General features: G+C 46.3%; 1 protein-coding gene across 9 annotated transcripts in view; it reads left to right on the forward strand.

Annotated features, from left to right (window-relative positions):
* ASCC3 (activating signal cointegrator 1 complex subunit 3) overlaps nt 1-15,545 on the forward strand; it is a 1,498,074-nt gene that overhangs the window by 262,912 nt on the left and 1,219,617 nt on the right. For all 9 annotated transcript variants that reach the window (XM_029595363.1, XM_029595357.1, XM_029595354.1 and 6 more), the window contains one exon: nt 296-421. In XM_029595363.1, the coding sequence (XP_029451223.1) occupies nt 296-421 (126 nt within the window). The remainder of the gene's footprint in view (nt 1-295; nt 422-15,545) is intronic.

The raw sequence follows: 15,545 nt of genomic DNA on the forward strand, positions 1-15,545 counted from the left end.
GGTTTTGGTAGTGGGAGGTACATTGGTGGGATGACATAGTCGTGGCTGCTAGAGTTCGGGCTTTTAGGCTTGTCCAGAAAGATCTGGGATATCTCTCTGATTGGCACCAAGCGTGATCATAGTAATTGGTAAAATTCTGTCTTCAGAGAAATTCTGTCTTCAGAGAACATCTGTGACATGGAAGCAACTTTTGCTTTCTTTTATACAAAGCTGCTGCTAGTGGGTTATCTTTGAGCTACTGTGTGTGGTACTTTTATTTACCAATAGTGTTTTCTCTCATGTTCATATCTTCTAGCTTCTTCTACCTGAAGGAATTGAGAGAGAAAATAACAAAATGTTTGAAGAAGTTAAGATTCCGGCCACGGAACCAATGCCTCTTGGGTTTGAGGAAAAGCCAGTTTACATAAAAGAGATGGATGAGGTGAGTGAAAAGTTAACATGCTTCTTCTTGTCCTCTGTATAGAGAAATATGACTTTTGAAGTAGTACTTGTATTCTCTTTGTTTTGTGATCAGCTAAATAGAAGGTGTGCTTGGTTTCAAACCAATTAATGAAAAAACACCCCATTTCAATGACTTTTTAGTTTTCTTCTTTTATTACTTTCTTAAAATAATCTTAAGGTTTTAGCGTAAAACATCAATGAGCCATTGTAGTCAGATATAAAATTTTTAAGAACACAATAACCAGTTCAATGGCTTATTTAAAAAGTCATTTTGCAGAATGAAGTTTGTTCTAGGCTCATTGAGTGTAATCTAAATACACACATGTCTCATCTGGACCATTGTTTCAGAATTCTTCTGTGCATTCTTTTTGTGTTTTGCTTCCTTTGTTTTATCTGAGATAAAGAGCCTTACTTTTTTTTCTCTGTGGTTTAAGTACTCCTTATAATAGATTGTCAGTAGGTTTCCTGTCCATCTACAATTAATTGACCAGGTGAGGCTAGTGAAGTCTTCCATGCAGGGGAAAGTTGAGTGATGGAGGAAGTGAGAGGAGCATAGAGGAAACAGAAAATTAATAATTTACTGGGAGGGTGGTTGATTCTTGGAGTGGCCTAAAAGTGGAGCAAGACCATGACATAATTTGGAAATGCTTGGGACAGAGACAGAACATTCAGGCCTATACAGTAAAACGCGGCCGCGGTTACCCTGCTTCTAACCCACTTTCTACTCACAATTTGGCCGCGTTAGTCCAACCCGCGATTCACTATCCCTTTTAACCCATCCTTACCGCTTCTTTAAATCAACGGGTAACCCTTTCCTCCCGCGGCATGTATATGATATTTAAATGATCGGATTAGCTATTCCCTCCCATACAGTAATGTGCGCCCCGATTATCGCCTTTTTAACCTGCAGTTTTGCCGCGTGTTTAACCTGCTAATTTACCGCCTACCCTTACCCCTGCGTTAGCGTGGAGCGTCAGGTCAGAGAGACGAAATTTCACGGGCAAACGACCCCCTCACCCCCCGGGACAAGACCTTTAGAGGAGCCAGGATCGGGTAAACTTTCCCCCAGCCCCCGCTCACCTGCCCTGGTCGCGTCCATGGATGCCGGTCTCCCGTGCGGGCGCCTGACAGCTCCGGAGCAGGAAGGAAGGACCTGTTTCCAAGCATAACCTCTAAACCTCCATAACTAAACTCTTGCCTGCCCAACCTAAAATCCAACGCACCGGGAAAGCCACGCTTCAGGATCGGGCAAACTTTCCCCCAGCCCCCGCTCACCTGCCCTGGCCGCGTCCATGGGTGCCGGTCTCAGGAGCAGCCCCAGTCCTCTCTCCCCTCCTCCCGGGGCAGCCGGCGGCGAGAGCGGCTTCAGCAGCCCGGGGCGGATCGGGCGCTCCCCATGCGAGGCGCGGCTTCCAGCAGCCCTTGCTGGTGATGGTGAATGAGCGCATGAGTGCATGCCGTGACCTCGGACGTTGCACGCCGTGACCTGAGCGCCTGGCTGGACGTCCGAGGTCACGGCGAGCGCCCATGCGCTCATTCACCATCGCCGGCGAGGGCTGCTGGAAGCCGCGCCTCGCATGGGGAGCACCCGATATGCCCCGGGCTGCTGAAGCCGCTCTTGCTCTCGCCGCCGGCTGTCCCCGGGAGGAGGGGAGAGAGGACTGGGGGTGCTCCGGAGACCGGCACCCATGGACGCGGCCAGGGCAGGTGAGCGGGGGCTGGGGGAAAGTTTGCCCGATCCTGAAGCGTGGCTTTCCCGGTGCGTTGGATTTTAGGTTGGGCAGGCAAGAGTTTAGGCCGGGTGATACTTCTCTGATCCTTTTCTTTTGCTTTAAGTTGGGATCCACTTCCTGGTACCTGTCATTTCAAATGTCATTTTAAATGACAGGTACCAGCGCACCTAGGATACTGTATAGGTGCTGTATAGCGCTCTATACAGTAAAATGGATGACGCAGCTTGCATTTGCATGCCATTTAAATACTGTATCGAGCGGTATGTGATCTGGACTCTGCGTGCGGCAAACGCGGGTGCGCCCGGCACTGCCGCACTTTTTCTACTGCGTCCTTACTGTATCGGCCTGACAGTGATTAAGGAAAGTGATGTTTGAAGAAATGACAGAAGGACATGCTTAGGATAGCTGTGGAAGGTGGTTGGGGAGGGGGTAGGGAGCTGGAATTAATTTGGCCAATGGGAATCTGTATGCTAATCTATCTAAGGTGGCAGAGAACTAGAGAATAAGTCTCAATTAACGGGGCACACTAGATAGACTAAATGGCCTTTATCATAATTTTCTATGTTACTATATGCAAATATGTTATGATGAGGTGAAAAAAGCAAACAATGTTAGGAATGCATGTTATCGCATCTGAAAAATCCTAGATTCAATGCTTGAATATGCAAGTAATTTTCAGGCAGACACACACACATAATAGCCTAGCGCATTCTTAAAATTAAACCAAAATGATATTACAGGGAATTTGTATGGCTCAGTGCATTGCCACAGAGCTGCAGAAGCATTCATATAAAAACACAGAATGTGATGAGAAACCCACTATGGAGGAGAGGCTAAGATGGCCGACTGAACAGACGTGCCGCGAAGAGCTCTGTATATTTGCTTTCTTGAATAAGATTACCCCATCAATATTATGTCTCACACTAAGAGGAAAGTGCGGTTGAGGACGGAGGATCTTACCTCCACTCCAAAGAACAAAGGTCAGCCTCGCATCGGGTCTTTCTTCGCGGCAGTGCCACAGCAAACGCCGGGTGAGCAGGTCGCTGAGGGGAGAGCAGTAGAGCGTGTGCTCTCCCCTATGACCCCTGAGACATCGCTGAGCACCGGATGTCCAGACAGGCCGGCTCCACCATGCCCTGAAGGAGAACGAGGAAGTCAGGAGGCCGTAGCCCCGATGGGTGGAACCTGAGGTACGGGAGAGGCGGCCCTGCAGGGATAAACAGCTATGGAAAAAAACATCTTTGAGCAAGCCATGACCCAGCCTAATCAGAGGAGTGAAGTAGAGAGGCTGGGGTCAGTTGAAACGCTGGGAACCTCAGACATAGAGTTGGTTGCAGGCACCTCATTGGAATTAGGAGGAGTGAAGAAGGGAATGCTGAATGGTGAGAAAGTAACTTTGACCACTATATGGGCGGCTCTACAGTCATTAGAAAGATCTATTGTGACTTTAAGTGGAGTAGTGCAAGAGACTAAAAATCAAGTTACTATTAATGTTAACGAGGTTGAAGAAAAAATAAGAAAATAGGAGAAATGGAAAACCAGATAAAAGAATTGGATAAAGTTCAAAATACTATTCTACAGGGGGAGAAGATTACCAATAGAAGGCTTGAAAACGTAGAGAATAGCTTGCGAGCTCATAACCTATGTTTTATGAACTTTCCAGTTTTTGAAAATATTTCTCCGATGGAACTCTTTAAATCGTATCTTCTGCAGGTATTAAAACTGCCTGAAAGTATTGCCCCTGTAATAACTAAAGCCTGTTATTTTCCATATACAGAAACAAATCCTGAGGAACCTGTGGTATCATTGGATATTTCAGCTTTATTACAAACTTCGCAAGAATTAGTAATCTCAAGAAGGAGACCATTTTTAGTCTCCTTCGTTTTTCTGATGGATAGAAATACTGTGTTTAGATATTTTTTCAGAAATAGGCATGTATTATTTCATGGTTATAAAGTATGGTGTTACTCTGATTTAATTAAAGCAACCCAGGTTAGGAGGAAATTGTTTTTGCAAATGAGAGCTGAGGCTTTACAAAAAGGAGCAGTATTTCAGTTACGTTTCCCTTGCAAATGTTATTTGAAATATCAGCAGCAACAATATGTGTACTATGAACCGTCCCATTTAAGAGCGTTCCTGGATTCCCACCCCTAAAGTTTTCCAATGTTGAGCTGGAATGAAGTAAATTGCTGTGACCTCTGTTCAAATAGGTCTTTTTTCTGATTTATTTGTTTATGGATATTAGATAACACTCTTTTGTTGCTTCTCTCACTCCCATATTTCTTTTATTATATAACAATGTAGATTTATATTATTTCTTGTGAGTGTATTTACAATAATGATGATAATTGTTATATTTACTATACTACATTGTAATTTTTCCTAACAAGTGGATACTTGTAAATTTTTGTTAAAATTGATAAAAAAAAAAAAAAAAAAAAAAAAGAATGTGATGAGAGAGAACGAAGGCCTACCTAGTCTGCCTGTTTTCCTTTGCTGATGCTGTATCATTTAATATCCAGGCATACCTTGCTTCCCTACATTTGAGGATCCTCTGCACTTATCTCATATTACTTGGCTTTAGGTACTGGTTTTGCCTTTACCACCTCTTTTTGGAGGCAGTTCCATGTATCCGCCAGCCTTTCTGTGAAGAAATACTTCATGTTACTCCTGAATCTACCCCCATTTAGCACGACTTAGAAATGGAGAAGATGTCAGCAGACATTGTTCACATGAATCCACCTAGTCTGCCATCACTCTTCGTTCTAGAATTTTCTTATCACTGAAAAATGCTTGCCTCCTGAAAGTTATTTGTTTTTTCCCTGTCTGAAATATATCAGTGGTTGGAAATCTAATTCACTCTAGAAAACTGACATCACTTAAAACCCTGGCGCCTCTTCTTTGCTGTCATTGTGGCGACCGAAGACTGAAATAGGGAAATGGAGTTATCTTTAGAGGTTCATTGACAGGGCAGTGCCGGAAAGCTTTCACTGCCGCTGCTTGTCATGTATTTGTTCTGCGGATAGTGGAAACTTTCTGCTTCTAGTAGTAGTAATCTTTCACAAATGCTAAAATTGCAAAAGGGAAAAAAATCCACATAGTGATTAATTTAAGGAATGATTCAAATTTAGATGGAATACATTTTTCAAGACCTTTTACCCAGGTAAACTGGTTGTCCGGAAACCATCCTCACTCTATCCGACTGAAAGTTAATGATGGCTTACATAGTACACATGCTTTTAGATGGATTATTGAAAAAAAAAAAAAAAAGGCATTCTCAGGAGTATATTTCGGTTGGGGTGGGAAAGAAACAGCATGCATACATTTGCTTTTTCAAATGTTTGCACACTGTTTTACTCCCACTGGGCTGCGCTGTCTAGTTAAATAGGTTCTAAGTATGTGGGTTCATTATGGATAGTTTTCTTTTTAGATTAGCTGCATGTATGTAAAATGTGCACATGGTTTGCATCCAGGCGACCTATTGACAATTGCCCCTTTTCCTAGCGTGTAGCCAGATGGACTAAGGACCAATGGGTATTGTGCTCTTCTGCTAGCACATGGGAGATGGAGTCAGATTTCAAAGCTGACGTCACTCTACATATACCCGTGCAGAAAGCTTAGCTTTCCAGTATTTCTCAGTCTCCCAGCAGATGCAGACACTATCCTACACACTAGAAAAGTGTAACAATTAGAACAAAGAAGAGAGAAAATTTACCATAAGATCGAGTCCCGCTTCTCCTGCGGTGAAACCTAAGGATCCTTCCCCCAGTCGAGATTTCCTGAGGTGATTTTCGATATCCCTCAGAGGTGAGCCTTGGTCCGGTAGCCGGAACCCGGCGTGGACTTAGCCCCCAGGGTGGCTGAAAGGCACGGGTGCAGAATTGAGCACGGCAGTGAAGGTATTTCCCTCTCCCCCCGCAGCTGGAGACTGCCCGGTAAGCGCCGAGACCAGGTAATGTAGAAACCTTTAAATTTAAGTCTCCAGCGCTTGAATAGCCGTACTGAGCATCTTCTGGCGAGGGACACTGGGTTGAGCAGCCCTTGTTCGGCTAGGCCCCGATCCGATGCAAGGGTCCACACACGTGGAGACCCTCTGGGGGGGGGGGGGGGCGCCATCTTGCTAGCATTGTCATTGGCACCATATTCCCTTCCCGACCAGCGGTACGCATGGAGCAGGCCGGGCGGCCAATGCGCCTAACTTGTGTGCACCCAACATAGACATACGCATAGCTGTGCGCACAACTGAGTGCGACCGTGCACATAGCTGCACACACAGCCACGTTTGAGGACTTCCACATGCACAGACAATGGCACCACCACCCAAGAAGGCTAAGGGGCACTCCCTTTGCACAGCCTGTCACATAAGAGCTGCGCAACCTGAATTGGAGTCCTTCCTGTGCCAGCAGTGCGAAGAAGCCCAAGGAGAACCAAAGCCTGGCCCCCTACTGTCGGGAGAGGGGTCCAGAACTACTGATGTTTGTACCCCGTACCTATGTATCTCCGGCTCGGCCACCCCACAGGACGGCACCTCTGGGGGCCCCTACTCTAACCGCCCCTGGGATCAACATGGACCCAGGGACTTTCTCCTGGGTGGAATTTTTTAAAGGGCTGCAAACCTTCGTTCAGGTGCAACCAGCCCCTGCTGCGCACCAGGCTCAACCCCTGTCGGAAGCACAAGATCCTCCCGGCACTACTCGGATTCCTCGAGACATGCCTCGCCTAACCAAGAACTTCCCTAATAGGGATACAGACACCTCTGATGATAGCGACTCCCTGGAAGAAGGAGAAATCCCTCCAGGGATGGAACCATACCGAACCATGCTTCACTTTCTCCACAAGGACGAATTACCAGCCCTTCTTTCCCAGATTCTGAAGACGCTGGGTATTCTGGGCACTGGCCCTATGGCAGAACCAAAGAAGAACCCCATCTTGGTGTCCCTTCGTAAGGCCTCATGCTACTTTCCTATGATGGAAGCCATCCAGGAACTGATTGACCTGGAATGGAATGCCCCGAAGGCCAGCTTCAAAGGGGGGGCGAGCCTTGGAAGTCCTATACCCTCTGGAACCTGCGGTCAAGGAACTCCTGCGTTTCCTGAAAGTGGATGCTATGGTCTGTGCAGTCTCAAAGCGAACGATTCCCGTTGAGGGAGGAGTAGCACTGAAGGATACGCAGGACAGACAATTGGAGTTCATCCTTAAGCAGGCCTTCGACGCAACAGCAATGACACTGCAGTGCTGCGCACTGGTTGCACGTTCCTGCTTGCTACTCTTGAGAGACGCAAATACGTCCAGAGAAAAGATGGAACCAGCGGCGTGTTTCCTCACTGACAGAACTTCAGATCTGGTGTGCACCTCAGCCAGGGGCGTTGCCTAGGTAGTGGCAGCCAGAAGACAACTATGGCTAAGGAATTGGTCGGCGGACGCGACATCTAAAGCAAACCTCACGAGAATGCCTTTTAAAGGATCTCTCTTGTTCGGAAGTGAATTGGAGAAGTTAACCAACAAATGGGGCGAATCTCTTCCGGAAGATAGGAATAAAAGACCTCACCGTTCCTCCCCCAGAAGAACCAAGGGCAGAGGATCACAGCGCTTCAGACCCTACAAGAATGCACAGTTTCAGGCACCTCGCCCCTCCAGAAGGTCCCAGTCCTTTCGGAACAGACAGCAAGAGGGGAGCAGGCCCGGGAGCAGGCTCCAGCCAAAATTCCCATAATCCTGGAGTTCCTGCAGGACGGGATGAAGAAGGGGTTGTCACTCAACTCCCTCAAAGTCCAAGTTGCTGCACTGTCCTGCTTCAGAGCCGAAGTGGATGGTATCAGACTATCAACTCATCCAGATGTATCCCGCTTCCTGAAAGGGGTTAAACAACTCCGACCACCCCTAAATTGGCCGGTGCCTCTATGGAATTTCAATCTAATACTAGACTTCCTAGCAGGGGCCTCCTTCAGACCTACACGCGGTCTGTCACTACGTCTCAACGTTAAAGACAGCATTCTTTGTGGCAATATGTTCAGCTCGTCGCATCTCCGAACTTCAGGCACTATCCTTTCGGGAACCATTCCTTATGTTCATGCCTGGAACCATACAACTTCGTACTCTCCCCGCCTTCTTACCAAAAGTGGTTTCCCATGAACCAAACCATCTCGCTATCATCTCCAGATGAGCATAAGGACTCTGAAGACTCACGCCTTCTTCGCCATCTGAATGTCGGCAGACTCCTATTCTGATACCTGGAAAGATCTGAACCTGTGCGCAAAACGAATTATCTGTTCGTTCTTCGCAGCGGGAAGAAACAAGGGGAAGTGGCATCGTGGGCGACCATAGCCTGCTAGTTCAAAGAAGTAATAAAGGCAGCCTACATTGAGGCAGGAAAGCCCTTACCTCTACAGGTTAAGGCTCATTCTATGAGGGCCCAGGCAGTCTCCTGGGCGGAAACCAAGCTGCTGTCACCTGCCGAGATCAGTCGGGCGGCAACGTGGTCCTCCATACACACCTTTTCCAGGTTCTACCGCCTGGATGTTCAGGCCAGGGAGGACACAGCTTTCGCAAGGGCAGTACTAAGTATGCCACAGGCAGCCTCCCACCCTCTTCGGGAGTAGCTTTTGTACATCCCATTGGTCCTGAGTCCATCTGGCTACACGTTAGGAAATGGAGAAATTACTTACCTGATTATTTCATTTTCCTTAGTGTAGACAGATGGACTCGGCATCCCGCCCACGGCTGCCCCAGAAAACGAGAACCTTGCATAACAAACCTCGAGACTAAGCTAATACGGGTAAGCCATGGCCTACCCCTAGTTCAAGACACCCACAGTTGTCTGGTGTCGGTGTTTTTTGATTGAGTGCACTGGCAGTCACGGGTTTGAAAATCAGTTGAACCAGTTTCGAATTTAGTCAAGTTTAATCAAGTTATTTACCAAACATATATCCACAATGGCTTTTTGAAGAGAATACTGAAGAGCTAAACTTCTTGCACCGGTATATGTAGAGTGACGTCAGCTTTGAAATCTGACTCGGTCTCCCATCTGCTAGCAGAAGAGCACAATACCCATTGGTCCTGAATCTATCTGTCTACACTAAGGAAAGCAAAATTATCAGGTAAGTAATTTATCCCAGGACAAGCAGGATGCTAGACCTCACATATGGGTGACATCATTGATGGAGCCCTAATGCGGAAAACTTTCTGTCAAAGTTTCTAGAAACTTTTGACTGGCCCTGTGAGGCCACTGAGCATGCCCAGCATGCCATGATATTCTCTGCCACAGGGGTCTCTCCTCAGTCTTTGTTTTTCTGCGCTGCTGTAGGCATCACGGAGCAGGAGCCTTGTGAGATTTTCTCACAGTGTTTTGCTAACAGTCACTTTTTCTCAAATATATTCTCCCACACGGGATCTCTCTCAGGTTTCCACCGGCAGGTAAGTAATCTTGTCTCGTTTTTACTCTCTGAGTAAAAATTTTTTTCTCTCACACTTTCTTCTCATCGACGGCTGTCGACATTAAAATGGCTACGGGATTTAAAAAATGTCCCATCTGTAATTGGACAATGTCCATTACAGACCCACGCCTTGAGTGTGGTGTTTGGGGGAAAAACATGATGTCACAACCTGCACTAAATGTGCAGAAATGACTCTGAAAAGCCCACCAAGAGAAGATGGAGCATCTATTCCATCTACAACTTTTACCATCTCCCTCTACCTCGACTAAATCCTCTCCGACCGGAGTCTCAAAAAGAATAATTTTGAAAAAACGTCGTCCGGAAGGGTCGGGGGACCATCCATCGCCGACGTCTTCGATAGCATCGATGAAGTCAGTGATGGAACACCGCTCAAAGCACCGTCATTGACATCGACGCCTGCGGTGCTTCTTTCCCTGGAGGAACCGACCGCGAAATGGCCAAGAGTTCAGGAAACGCCGGTACTTTCGACCCCGGGGCCTTCACCCCATGAAGACGCACCAGCAATCGAACCTCCACAGGGCTCTGTGGAGGTTCCATTGACATCTACACTTCCACCGTGTACAGCTGCTCTGCCTGCACCAGCTGTTCCACAGGAATTGTCGGATTTCATCCGTCAAGCGGTGCTCCAGGCCTTAAAAGAATAGATGTCGATTCCGGTGCCTTCGCCGATGCCAGTGCCGATACTGATGCCGATGCCAATACCGATGCCGGTGCCTGCACCGATGCCGGCACCACAACCCAAGTCTATGCCGAGACGACCATCGATGCCAATGCCGATTCCATTGTCTATGCCAGACCCGATGCCATCGATGCCGATGGTACCTGGGGCTCCAGGACATTCTGAGTTGGCGCTGTACCAACTTCTCATGAAAAGATTCGATGAAGTAGTCGTGATCTTCCATCCATACCACAAGAAGAGGTTCCTGGATGGATTCCCTTCGATGGCCCGCAACCAGGTCCCTAAGGAGTTCCTCGCCCACCAAGATCCTCTCCCATATCTCCCCATCAAGATGATCCATACGATACATGGGATGAGGGACATACAGACACTTCCTCTGAAGACTTTGTCGGATCCTTCACCTCCAGACCAAAGGAAAAAATCTCCACTGGAGGATTTATCCTTTACGAATTTTGTCCAGGATATGGCGGACACCATACCTTTCACCTTGGTGATGGAGGAGGATTCTAGGCAACAAACATTGGAGGTTCTCCAATTTTTGGATCCTCCAAAACAAGTAGTAGCCATACCTGTTCATCAAGTCCTCCTGGACTTACAGCATCGACTTTGGGAGCGCCCATGCTCAGAACCTGCTGTCAATAAAAGAATGGACACTACTTATTTAGTACATTCTGTTCCCTGCTACCAAAAGGCACAGCTTCCACACCAATCAGTGGTTGTGGAATCCGCACAAAAGAAATAAAAAAGGATAAGGCCGCATTCCTCCACTCCTCCAGGAAAGGGTCATAGATTCTTAGATTCTCTGGGAAGAAAGATTTACCAAGGAGCCATGTTAAATATCAGAATTTCATCTTATCAATTATACTTGACTCAATATCAAAGAAATCTGTGGAAACAGATGCAAGACTTTACAACATCATTACCACAGCAATATCAAGAAGCAGCCCAAGCAATTATTCACAAAGGACTTGAAGCTGGCAAGCATGAAGTCCGAGCTGCTTATGATGGATTTGAAACAGCCTCCAGAGTAGCGGCCTCTGGGCATGGCTAAAAGCATCGGACCTCAGGCCTGAAGTCCAAGAAAAATTGGTTGACTTACCAAGTCTAGGTGACAACCTCTTTGGTTCCAAGGTGCAAGATGCAGTTGCACAATTAAAAGAGCACACAGAAACCCTGCGCCAACTTTCATCAATTCCGCAGGATTCTGCTGCCCAGTCATCTCTCTGGCCTCCCAGAAAAGAATCTAGACGGCCCTTCTATCGACAGAGGCATTATTACCCTCCAGCATCAAGAGGCAGATCTACTAGACTGCAGCAAAGAGCTCAGCCCAGACAACCTAGGGCGACTAGGCCTCAACCTCCACCGCAGACGGGACTGGCTGCAGGCTTTTGATGTTTTTCCCAGAGACCAAGACTATCTCTTCAATCCTCAACCAGATCTTCCGGTAGGAGATAGAGTTTCCTCCTCCTACAGCCATTGGGTACAAATAACAGACCAATGGGTACTTACAATAATATCTCAAAGTTACCAACTCAATTTCCTCTCAATTCCAAGAGATTCTCCTCCGAGACTTCTTCCTCTAAGCGAAAATCACATAATCCAATTGCAAGTAGAATTATCCACCCTTCTGAGAGCCAGTACCCCGGACTCAGCAGGGCAGAGGATTCTATTTCCGTTATTTCCCCATTCCAAAGAAAACCGGAGGCCTAAGACCCATCCTAGACCTCAGAAATCTCAACAAATTTCTGAAGAAAGAAAAGTTCAGGATGGTTTCTCTAGGCACCATGCTTACACTTCTTCAAACAGGAGATTGGCTTTGTTCTGTGGATCTATAAGACGCTTACGCTCACATTCCAATATTCCCGCCTCATCGCAAGTATCTGCGTGTCATCGCAAGTATCATGGTGGGTCATCAACACTTCCAGTACAGAGTACTATCATTCGGACTTGCCTCTGCTCCCAGAGTATTCACCAAATGTCTGCACACTTGCACAAGGAAAGTGTCCATGTCTTTCCCTATTTAGACGACTGGCTCATCAGAAGTCAATCTCAACAAGGAGCTCTGGCTTCCCTCAGTCGAACAATTACTCTACTTCACTCCATGGGTTTTCTCATCAGTTATCAAAAGTCCCACCTCATTCCGTCTCACCTGCTTCAATTCATAGGAGCAGAATTGAACACAATACTTTCAAAAGCTTTTCTACCTGGGAATCGGGCAGACACACTTTCCCTACTGGCAAATTCGATGACCTCAAAGAAACAAGCAACAGCTCATCAGTTTCTAACCTTACTGGGCCACATGGCATCCACAGTTCATGTCACTCCTATGGCAAGGTTAGCCATGAGAGTAACCCAATGGACTTTAAGATCACAATGGATCCAAGCCTTTCAGCCACTGTCCTTTCCAATTCAAGTAACCCACCAGCTACGTTCATCTCTACTTTGGTGGGCGAACAAGGAAATTTGCGCAAAGGCCTTCCCTTCCAGTCCCACAGATAACTTTAACTACAGATGCATCCACCTTAGGTTGGGGAGCTCATATAGACAATCTCCAAACCCAGGGTACTTGGACAAAACTCGAAGCAACATTTTCAAATAAATTTCCTGGTACTTCGAGCTATACGTTATGCTCTGCATGCGTTCAAGGATTGCCTTTCACACAAGACTGTTCTGATCCAAACGGACAACACAGCAGCCATATGGTACATCAACAAACAGGGAGGTACGGGCTCGTATCTCCTTTGTCAAGAAGCTGCACAGATTTGGGGCTGGGCCCTGAAACACTCAATGTTCCTCCGGGCCACTTATCTGGCAGGCATTCACAACGTAGTGTCAGATCGACTCAGTCGCCAGTTCCAACCACACGAATGGTCCCTGGATCCCTTAGTAGTGACCAGGATATTTCAACGTTGGGGACAACCAACAATAGACCTCTTTGTGTCACACTTGAATCACAAAGTGGACACATTCTGCACTCTATACAGACAGAATCACCAACTAGCCAAGGACGCCTTTGCTCGCCCTTGGAACTCAGGCCTTCTGTACGCGTATCCTCAGATACCGCTAATAACCAAAACTCTAGTGAAGCTACAACAGGACAAGGGGTTCCTGATACTCATAGCCCCGTATTGGCCTCTACAAGTATGGTTTCCCACACTTCTAGACCTCTCGATCAGGGATCCAGTTCGCCTGGGTGTAGCTCCCACTCTCATAACTCAGGTTCAGGGTCGGTTGCGCCATCCCAACCTTCAATCCCTATCCCTGACAGCATGGATGTTGAAAGCTTGATTTTACAACCACTCAATCTTTCAACCAATGTATCTCAAGTGCTTATAGCTTCATGTAAACCTTCAACACAAAAGAACTATTCTTCGAAATGGAAAAAGGTTTGTCTTGTGGTGTATGCAGCAGAGTATTGATCCTTTCTCCTGCCCCACAACTTCTCTACTAGACTACTTATGCCATCTTTCAGACTCTGGTCTCCAGACTTCATCTGTAAGAGTACATTTAAGTGCAATCTCAGCTTACCATAACACGATGGGAGATGCACCAATATCCACACAACCTCTTGTCAGTAGGTTTATGAGAGGTTTAATTCACCTTAAACCACCAATTCGGCCACCAGTCACAGAATGGGACCTTAACCTGGTCTTAACAAGGCTCATGCGGTCTCCTTTTGAACCCATGAATTCCTGTGACATTAAATTTCTCACATGGAAGACTATCTTCCTCATAGCCATTATATCGGCTAGAAGGGTTAGTGAGTTACAAGCACTTGTCACGTATTCACCTTATACAAAATTCCTACATGACCGAGTGGTTCTCCGTACACATCCAAAATTCCTTCCCAAGGTAGTCACGGAATTCCACTTGAGCCAATCCATAGTTTTACCCACATTCTTTCCAAGGCCTCATTCTCACCAAGGAGAAACGGGCCCTACATACCTTGGACTGTAAGCGTGCGCTAGCATTTTACTCAGACCGCACTGCAGTCCATAGGAAATCCACTCAGCTCTTTGTATCTTATGATCCAAACAAACCGGGTAAAGCAGTGGGTAAACATACTCTATCCAATTGGCTAGCAGATTGCATACAGTTTTGCAATGAAAAAGCAGGCCTTCCTCTCCAATGGCGAGTAAAGGCACATTCAGTAAGAGCAATGTCAACCTCAGTAGCACACTATCGTTCAGTGCCAATTCTTGACATAGGTAAAGCATGTAAAGAAGTTTCTCGAAACACCAGCGGTATCGGGCGTTTGATTGAACAAGGCTGAGGAGCCGCTTGTTCCAAATTTTGGAAAAGATAAGTGTACTTTTCCATATTTAAGTGTTAGAAGTTTACCTTTGCTAAAAAAGTTCACCTTCGCTAAAAATAAGAAGGAACAGTTCATATGTGTGTTTAAGCACGGCATTTTCACAACGTGTTTTTCAACAAAAGGACTCTCTAAAAATTAAAAATCCAATAAAAAAAAGAGAAATTGGGATACCCTATGATTATTTAATGAGTGCTTGCACATAAATCAAAGTGCTTAAGAGATTTGAAACACCGGTTCGGGTGTATATGTATAGTCACTCACTTATGAGGGTAAACCCGTCCGATCATTGATCATGTTGTTGTATGTGATTCCTTTCTCTGATATAGCGTTTATTGCATCACATACTTTACCAGTTCTTTGGATTTTGATATGTAAAGCAGCAACATGGAGTTCTCTTCACACCTTTGCAGCTCATTACTGTTTGGCCAAACAAGGATGACAAGATTCAGCCTACGGACAATCTGTCTTAAAGAACTTGTTTTCAGTTTAATCCCAACTCCTCCTATATCCAACCTGCTGTGATCTTCGGCTGTCTCATTTTCACCAACAATACTTCAGTGTTGCTTCACTACAAAATGACTCTGCTTTTAGCTTGCTAATCACCCATATGTGAGGACTAGCATCCTGCTTGTCCTGGGATAAAGCAAAATTGCTTACCTTGTAATAGGTGTTATCCCAGGACAGCAGGATGTAGTCCTCACGAAACCCATCCGCCACCCCGCGGAGTTGGGTATGTTACCTTTTATTATTTTATTTTTGCTAAAGCTTATTGCTACATACGAGACTGAAGAGAGACCCCTGTGGCAGAGCACACTCAGTGGCCTCACAGGGCCAGTCAAAAGTTTCTAGAAACTTTGACAGAGAGTTTTCCGCAATAGGGCTCCATCAATGATGTCACCCATATGTGAGGACTACATCCTGCT

The sequence above is a fragment of the Rhinatrema bivittatum genome, chromosome 3 (genome assembly GCF_901001135.1).
Source record: "Rhinatrema bivittatum chromosome 3, aRhiBiv1.1, whole genome shotgun sequence".
NCBI lineage: Eukaryota > Metazoa > Chordata > Amphibia > Gymnophiona > Rhinatrematidae > Rhinatrema > Rhinatrema bivittatum.